At 38.9% G+C, this 9,446-nt stretch overlaps 1 protein-coding gene across 1 annotated transcript in view; it reads right to left on the bottom strand.

The window, feature by feature from the left end:
• Positions 1-1,692: 1,692 nt before the first annotated feature.
• Positions 1,693-9,446, bottom strand: part of LOC144959558 (uncharacterized) — a 32,324-nt gene continuing 24,570 nt past the window's right edge. The window contains exons 6-7 of the mRNA XM_078892174.1: positions 4,734-6,803; positions 1,693-2,148 (exon numbers count right to left, since the gene is read on the bottom strand). Of these exons, the coding sequence (XP_078748300.1) occupies positions 1,824-2,148; positions 4,734-6,803 (2,395 nt within the window). The 3' untranslated portion in view covers positions 1,693-1,823. The remainder of the gene's footprint in view (positions 2,149-4,733; positions 6,804-9,446) is intronic.

Raw genomic sequence — 9,446 nt, 5'->3', positions numbered from 1 at the left:
TTTTGATATTGTTTGTTGTTTTTCTTGTGTCGTTATGTTGACATAGATACCGAATGAATGGTAATTACTACATTCTCAGCCAACAACAAAATGGCGCTGAATGCTTTCATTGGTGGACACGTTTTAGGCTTCGTACGTATTCTCATTCGTTTAATTCTATGGTTCAATCATATGAATTGTTCACTGAAATTTACATTTTCATACAAAATTATGCGGCCATGTTGCTCAGTGGTAGAGTATCTCGTCTTGTCCCAGAAATAAAGCAATGGTAAGTGTGATCAGCAACCAAATGGGTGACATTGGAAAATTATTGTACCAACGTTGCAAAAGACACATATGTGATAATGGCAGTGACCCAGATGTCAAATATTTTAAGAGTTTGAAATGTATCATGAATGTGTCAATGTCAATGTCACACATGCGTGTGTTCAATAAGAATGAATGTGAGAGTCTCAGTGAGAGAAAGACGGAGAGAGAGAGAGAGAGAGAGAGAGAGAGAGAGAGAGAGAGAGAGGAAAAACAAATTGGCTGATTTGAGGTTTTCCTTTTATTTCCGGAGATAAAAGCAACTCTTAGGCACTTTTGATAATTTAATATATTTCAGCAACCAATTATGCATCCTCGTCAAAGATTTGACAAGATGGCCAACGAGGAGGAATTTCCCTTGGATCGATCAGCTGTTATTACAGGGACCTATTACAGTGTTTTACCGGAAGTACCTCTTTTGTTTGATGAATAGCACGATCGGGCTGTCAATACACTCTTCCTGTCCGATGATTAGTTATGCGAGGCGCTATCTTTCGCTATTTTCCCTCACTTCGATTCAAAATTAATCGACTTTTTCAACATATATTTCTCACGGAGTTATTGACTTATACTTATATTTACAAAACCATCATGCTTCATACATGTTGTGTTTACAAATGCAACAATCGGGCTGAGAATGACAGAAGTCGCCGTTTCCATAGATGCGATCAAAACGAGGGAAGTGATCATTATTATTTCTTGTTAAAATAGCAGTATCAGTGCTATACCGTATCGTAATGATATCGAACATTTCTGTTATTGATACCGCTCATCACGCCAAACACGAATGTAAAAACAATTAACTTCTGAACTGTTGATTGTAAACAGCTTGTTTTTATTGGCTATAAAATAAATACTATATGTTATTTCGAAAGAAAAACAATATGCTGCGTGACAATTATTATTATCTACATTGGAAAAATCATACATACCATATAGTCTATAAGTTTGAAATGAAGTTTTTTTTAAAATGGACTTGCCTAAAAGTCTGCAGTGGACCATGTTCATTCCCCACTGGTGTCAACCTCGGGACTTAAGACATCAGCGGGGAGTGAACTTGGGAATATGGGAGGTGGACATCATTGAAGGACGAACCCAGGGCTATGGGAGGTGGACACCAGTTGGAACTATAACCCGGGCTATGAGAGGTGGACACCATTGGGGAGTGATCCCTGGACCTCAGGATATGGACTCCAATGGGGAGTTAACCTGGGACTATGCGAAGTCAACACCAATGGGAAGTGAACCCGGGGCTATGGAGTGTGGACACCAGTGGGGAAAGCCTTGGACTACAAGAGGTGGACATCACTGGGGAGTGAACCTGGGTCTGTGGAAGGTGGGCACAAGTGAAGAATTAGGAAATAGAAGTTTTAACATTTTTTGAGAAAAAAAAAGAACCCGCACACACCGAATTACAAGTATTCATTTCAAGTCAATTTTTAGTAATTAAGCGAAAGATTCAATTTCAAGAACGGGGTTCTCTATGACATGATTCCGTATCTAGACAATAGTCAACTTTAAGGAAGTATGGTAAAAAAGTACAAGTAACATTTTCTACAGGTTCTAGGACAATGGGTGTATGCAAATGATCCATGATCTCTTTCGCACATCTCACTGTCTTTTTCCAGAAGGCTCTGACAGTCATCACGAGAATCCCTACACCGTATGCCACCTCTTCGTCTGTGACGTAACTTTTGACTTTTGCACACGGCCCCTCTCCTTGTGTTGCACGCCTCCACATACCATGTGTTGTGGGGTGTTGACGTTACACAGTCTTTGAGTGGACCATTTCTGTTCCTACGGTCCCAAGGGGTCCATGTTGCATTCGAATGGTCTCTAAATCTGGAATGGAAAGTGAAAAATAGAAATGATTAGGATTTTCGAAATAAAACAACAGCCCGTTGATTATGTCCAGGGGACAGGACCGGAAGGTTTATTGGGCAGGATAACACAAATAAATGACCCAGGAATCTTAACTCTAAAATAAGATGGCCCAGGATGGTCGATTTTTATGCAGCATTAAAAAACTGTCAAATTACATTTTCTAATTTTGTTGAATTTGATACTGTTGTGGATGGGGCAGCTTGGCTCAGTGGTACGGTCTTTGCTTCGTACCCGAAAGGTACCGAGTTTGAACAAAGAGTGTGTAGGGTAACGTAGTTACCAAGAGTTCTCACTTCTCTTAACCGCAATGCTATTGTCGCGTGCCAGGCGAGACAGCGAGGTGGGTGTGCTCCGCGTGTATCATGCGCGCTAGGCTTACTGATACAATGAAGAAAATACGAGTAGAAGACGGAAGATGCTTGGCTTCACCAAAAGCGGGAAGTGAGAGCTCTTGGTAACATAACAATCGTTACCAACACGCTCTTTGGTTTGAATACACGCTGCCTTCCCTTGGAATATATCCTAAAGACAAATTTCCCCTTTTGGGATGAATAAAGGGAATTTATTGATTATTTATTTATTTATCAGCTTGCATGCTGAACACGAGGTATTTCAAAAGTTTCATCCATCAGTATTTTTATGGATAAAGTTGTTGCCATCTGGTCATTGAAAACGAAAACTAATCACAGTTTCCCATAGATTTTTTCTATAATATAGGTCGCAATTTACTATGACTAAGCTGACAAACTGACATTTTCATGTATTTACTCTTAATCTGTATTTGTGTCGTCAAACATTTTGTTAGGAGGAGAGCGAGTTAACGTTAGAGGGGAAATGGGGGCACAGGAGATCTCATTACATCACAATTTCATTTAAATAAAACCAAGAGCGATTACTTTTATGATAACAGTTTTGGGGAATGAGAAGTTTCGCTGTAAACGAATTATGATGTGTATTATATAATTATCTTATTGTGATAATGACAGCAAACGTGATATGATAGCACCTGCTTATTCTAAAATTAGGAAAAATTGACAATGATTGCTGCCACTCTTGCTTTCTAAATGGCCAATAAAAATGTCAAGCAGCATAATGGTTTCTATAGATAACAAGTTGTGTTTTTAAAAACTTAACTTCTGGCAGCATGTCAATGTGGAAGTAAATGTCCAGAAATTTTCAACGACTACTACTACTACTACTGCTACTACTACTACTACTACTACTACTACTACTACTACTACTACTACTACTACTACTACTACTACAACTACTACTATTTACTACCTCTACTATTTCTACCACTCAGCTACTACTACTACTACTACTACTACTACTACTACTACTACTAGTAGTAGTAGTAGTAGTAGTAGTAGTAGTAGTAGTAGTAGTAGTAGTACTACTACTACTGCTACTACTACTACTACTACTACTACTACTACTACTACTACTACTACTACTACTTACTCTTCTACAACTACTCACTACTACTACTACTACTACTACTACTACTACTACTACTACTACTACTACTACTACTACTACTACTACTACTACTACTACTACTACTACTACTACTACTACTACTACTACTACTACTACTACTACTACTACTTACTCTTCTACAACTACTCACTACTACTACTACTACTACTACTACTACTACTACTACTACTTACTTTTCTACAACTACTCACTGCTGCTACTACTACTACTACTACTACTACTACTACTACTACTACTACTACTACTACTACTACTACTACTACTACTACTACTACTACTACTACTACTACTACTACTACTACTACTACTACTTCTCCTACTACTACTACTACTACTACTACTACTACTACTACTACTACTACTACTACTACTACTACAACTACTACTACTACTACTACTACTACTACTACTACTACTACTACTACTACTACTACTACTACTACTACTACTACTAGTACTACTACAACTCCAACTTAACTCTGGCGTCAAGTCCCGATAGCTCAGTCGGTAGAGTACTCACTTTACACGCAATCGAGACAGAAATCAATTCCGAGGGAAGTCGAGACTTTGTTTTCTGATCCCCCTGCAGTTACAGGGTAACTGGGTCTGTTAGGAAAGTACTTTGCGATAGACTAACGTTTTATCCAAAGGGTAGCAAGCAATTGCTATTGTCCGTTTCACGCTTTAGAAATCGGGATGTATTCCGGCTCTATTGGCAAAATGGCTCTGATGGACTACTTACTGCAAGTCTGTACAATATTCAATTTCAGAATAATATTAAGACGGTTCTTTAACTCTGAAGAGAAAAAAATAACATCCCCTTAAAATGTTTCAAAGTAAATGAACTGACGCAGATGTGGGTTTAGAAAAGTGATTTGTTCCTTTGAGGAGAACTCTAAATTCAATTATTATTATTTAAAAGCAACATCTAAAATATCTAATATTCAGATCTAGCCATCGACAATGACATCCAAGGAAAGAGCCACGCCATTACTTTGAGATCGGAATTCTATAAAAACACAAAAATATGTAAACTATACCTGAAAGTTCCTTCACGATACATGTCATTAGCTCCTATATACAAAGTTGAGGCACCTTGTTCAAACCCAAGATCCGTGATGAACGCCTGCTCTTCCAAGGTTCTCACATCAGCTAAATTACCTCCAAGGGACTCACATGTTTGTTGATGCTGATTGGCAGTTTTCTGTTCTGTCTCAATCCGGTAGCAGAAATCGTTATACAGAACGTATCCTCTCTCCTTGTGGCACGGTAAGCAAGCTGTGGTCCCAGCACTCCAGTCGCCATTCGACAAGCAATATTTCTTTAACTCAGTGCGGTAAATTCTATTCAAATGGAAACATTGGAAAGTAACAAATTCACCAACTGTAAAAGTATCCTGGTTAATTTTATCAATCTGATTACTGTCTGACATGGAAGAAGGTCTTGAGCAAGTTACAGTTGATACACTTGGTTGTCGAGGTAATATTTCCAACTGGCACGTCTTCGCACATCTAAATTTGTCGTTGTCCGTACCATATCGACAGTAATTGTACATCCCTCCTTTCATCGTCCTACAAAACCGAGGCGGATCTAGGTCATGGGGCGTATCAACATGACACACATCACAATATTTTCTCTTACATGTATGAGCAAAAGTATAGCACCATGGGCGTAAACCATCTCCAGGATTCCGACAGTAATTTCCGTCAAGTCCGGCTGACATGTCCGCATATTTGTACGGGTTGTGAGGACAATGAGCAGCCTCAGACCAATCGACACATTTAGTGTAATCTCTTGTAAAATTTACGGTACCACCATAGGTTAGCCCTCTATCTGAAGTATTATAACAAAGACTGTCTTTGGCTACGAGCTTGGCTGTAACATTGAATACTGAACCGTCTGATCGTCGTCTTGATGGCAGAAAAGTTAACATTAATCTGTTGGAGTAGCTTCGGATTAATCTTGGGGCCTCGTTGCCACAGAATCTTTGACCGCCTTGTCCAATTTTAGAGTATCGTATGTCTACTTCGTCAGCACATTCACGATTTCTTTTCGCGATATTGAACTCGTGAAATTCTAAAACTATTGTATCACCTTCAGGAGCGTTAACTAACCAAGAGCATTCGTAGTTTTGGTTTGCAAATTTATTGAAATTCACATTGGGATTCTCTGAGTTAAGCTCGTAAACGGCGCCACATCTGTTTTCACCTCGGTCATAAGATAAAACTGTTGAGCATCCATTTTGTGGATTGAGTCCTTCCGGGCAACGACATGCGCACGCAGCTTGAATCATTGTCACATAGCCATCATTAACACAGTTCATCTCAAAATGCGAACAATTGTTTTGGGGACATCGGTGATTGTCAGAGATTTCTTTGAACATGTAGAAATCTTTCTTCTCCACATTTATATCTGGGGTCAATACTGTGATATCATCCCTGTAAGGATACGCCATAGGAGATGACATATCAAATGGATAACCAGGAACTACTTCATCCTCGGTGGCAATTTTGTATCGGACCCTTTGACCTTGCGGAATATTGTCATAATTTATACGTAAATATCCTGTACTGTCAGGATTCTGGTGCTCGTGAACTAAACCTAAGGCGTGTCCCAACTCGTGAATACACGTATCCCTCCCGCAACAACTAACGAGAGTCATACCACCATTGTTGCCCATCCCTCCAAAACAATTTTCTTGTTGAACAAATTCAACATAACCGTTATGGCCCAGATTGTAGAGGTTTTTTGCCCATTGTCCGTCGCTTGATATCCTTGGAACAAAGCGAATACATGTTTGATTATGATAGTGTTCGATTACTCGTCGTATGATATGTCTTTGTGTCCGTGTGACTTGTCTGTTGAATGTGTAAGGCACAATTCCAAAAGGATAAAAGCTTGTGGTTGTGTAGGTCGTGCGCTTGGCACGGTGGTGAATATTTGTGAAAGTCGTTTTGCTGATTGTGTCATCGTTTTTACCAATGTCTTTGGCAGTTGCCTCTTCTAAGACTATTGATTTGGTAAATGGTGTCAACAATATCATGGTTGCTATGATGTAATAAGCAAGGAGTGCAAAATATCTCAAATCAGTAAAGAACTTCATGATGGATCTGCAAAGGAGTTAGGAAAAAGACAAAGGTCAAATATCAAATATAGGGGGCAGCGTGGTTCAGTGGAACGGTCTTTGCTTCGTACCCGAAAGGTACAAAGTTCAATCACCCGCCGCTGCGCTGTGTGGCCTTGAGCAATTCACCTCGCCCTAGCTCACTTTGCGGCGCTGCTCTGCGGATAATGCCTGGGGTTATTCCAGTCTTCCCTTGGAATAGACCCTAAAGACAAATTTCCCCTTGGGGATGAATAAAGGGAATTTTATTTATTTTATTATCTAGCTGATAGACCGTCGTAAAAGTTTAATGTAATGATACCATATCGGAATGATCTCGATGGAGAAAATTCATTTATTATTGGAATCAGGAAAGTTTAGTGCTTTGAAAGTAAAGCTACTTATTTCTTAAACTTTTACATTTTTTTAGTTAAAAGATATAGATAGGTCAATCTATACATTTAATTTTAAGCACATTGTTGAGACGATTGGTCATCATATTCTCAAACACATTTAAATGGAGTAATAATAAAAATCTCGGCATTATCCAGAATCGACCCCGCTTCCTTTACGTGTGAGGAGAGTGCTCTACCAACGGGCTGACAGGACCCTCAATCATTCTTGTGGCATGTCTAAAATCAATTTTTTTTTAAATTGAGCTTTTGTATAGCGCAATATAAACTAAACGTGCTCAAAGCCATTTACAAGGGTCCCTGGCCAACAGCAACATTTAACATGAAGGACGGGGCATGACGCCTTTTAGGCGATATTACAAATTTTTCGGACAGTGACAACGCTGTTAACGGCCAGGTACTCATTTTACACCCCAATACGGTGAGAGAATGTGAATAAAGAGCCTTCTCCAAGGACTCAACTATGCGCCGAGCGAGGCTTGAACCCAGGACCTTCCGATCCGAAAGCGATTGTCATACTACTAGACCACATAGCCACACAGTATTATAATGATCATCTCAACTCAATCAATGTTGTTTGACTCCAATAAACGCCTGCATTTGATCTTTACTATCCCTTGATCTTTGATTTGCGAATTGGCAAAAAGGATTTTGCTACACAATTAGTACAGGTGTGTTATTTACTAACTCATTATACTGGATCATCATTTAGCCTACGGGTATGATTGTCTGGACAAGTATACAATAAACTTTCAATTGGATTCAATAGTCTGATGTCACGTCGCCCAGCAACGGCGGCCATCTTGGTTCTAAACAAAGAAAATCGGTACTTTTTATTCTTCATTCTGGATAGAACTTTTCATATGTCTTGTGATCAGAATGTGTAAAAGTCAAAACATGATCAGATTTATAAATTTTTCCCCCGCTTTTATGCTCGTCGGAGAAATATTTCATAAGGGCGTCCGCCATTGTTCCGATAGTTTAGGGACAGTTACTAAGTTACCATGCGTCATTACGAGGGAAGTGACGAAACGACTGTTGAATCGTATTGGGGGTATAGATACAACACTTGAGTCGGATTCTCATTGTGGAAAAAAGACGACTGAAAAAAGAGGGACAAGCAATACTCTTCAACAGTCGTAACATCACTTCCTTCCTAATGACGCATGGTAACTTAGTAACACTGGCTCTAAACTATCGGAACAATGGCGGACGCCCGTATGAAATATTTCTCCGGCAAGCATAAAAGCGTATCCAGAGGGAAAAAACACATAAATTTGATCATGTTTTGACTTTTACACATTCTGATCACAAGACATATGAAAAGTTCTAGCCAGCACGAATAATAAAAAGAAATGATTTTCTTTGTTTAGAACCAAGATGGCCGCCGTTGCCAGGCGGCGTGACATCAGACTACTGAATCCAATTGAGCTGGCCATAAAACGTTTTCTTTCTGGTTTATATCGTAGATAGCCGTCTGTTCAGTGGTCTTTTGTTATTATATAGTAGTAGCGTATGGCTACACCTCCAAATTATGTTTGTCGATCCATGATGTCAGGTCATCTCCGGCTTCAAAGATTGTTTCGTACCCCCCTTCTAATTTTATTTGTTATTATATGACACAATAGAGTCCTCTGTTATCTGATTGTTGACAATATCACGCTGGCAAGACAATAAGACGCAATTTATCTTAACATTATCTTTTCACGGATAAGCATCAAGCTAAAGGATGTTTGTCTGTGTGAAGAGTATACAGTAGTGTGTCGGCCTTATACAAGTGGCCGTGAGCACAAGTTCGATTGTTTTTGCTGTTTTTAAAGTACCAGCACATAAATATGACTCGATGCCTAAATACAATATTATGTAAAAATGAATCAGATACCAAAAAGTGTATTTCAAGTCAAAATGGTGAACAATGTCGAAATTTTAGTATTTTACAGTTTAAGATCAATCTTCTAAAGAACAGCATATAAAGTTTGACTGCACATTAAATTTCGATAGAAGACAAATATATATTATATCAACCATAGATTTTCATATTACGTGTTACAGGATATTCAACGAACGTCTTTATGCGTTCACAATTAAGTGAAGATCATGAAATATCTTTAAGTCACAATAGCTACGGTGCCAAAGCTGTGTCAGTAAAATAAACATTGCTCCTTTTTACATTGAAATGACCGTGATTCTCTGAACACGTTGTTTTATTTCGCCAAAAAGCAGAGTTCAAAAGAAAA

The sequence above is a fragment of the Berghia stephanieae genome, chromosome 14 (assembly GCF_034508935.2).
Source record: "Berghia stephanieae isolate SIO BIC M18660-M18661 chromosome 14, UCSD_Bste_1.3, whole genome shotgun sequence".
NCBI lineage: Eukaryota > Metazoa > Mollusca > Gastropoda > Nudibranchia > Aeolidiidae > Berghia > Berghia stephanieae.
Note: the sequence above shows the minus strand (reverse complement) of the source record. Positions and strands in the feature narration are given on the sequence as shown.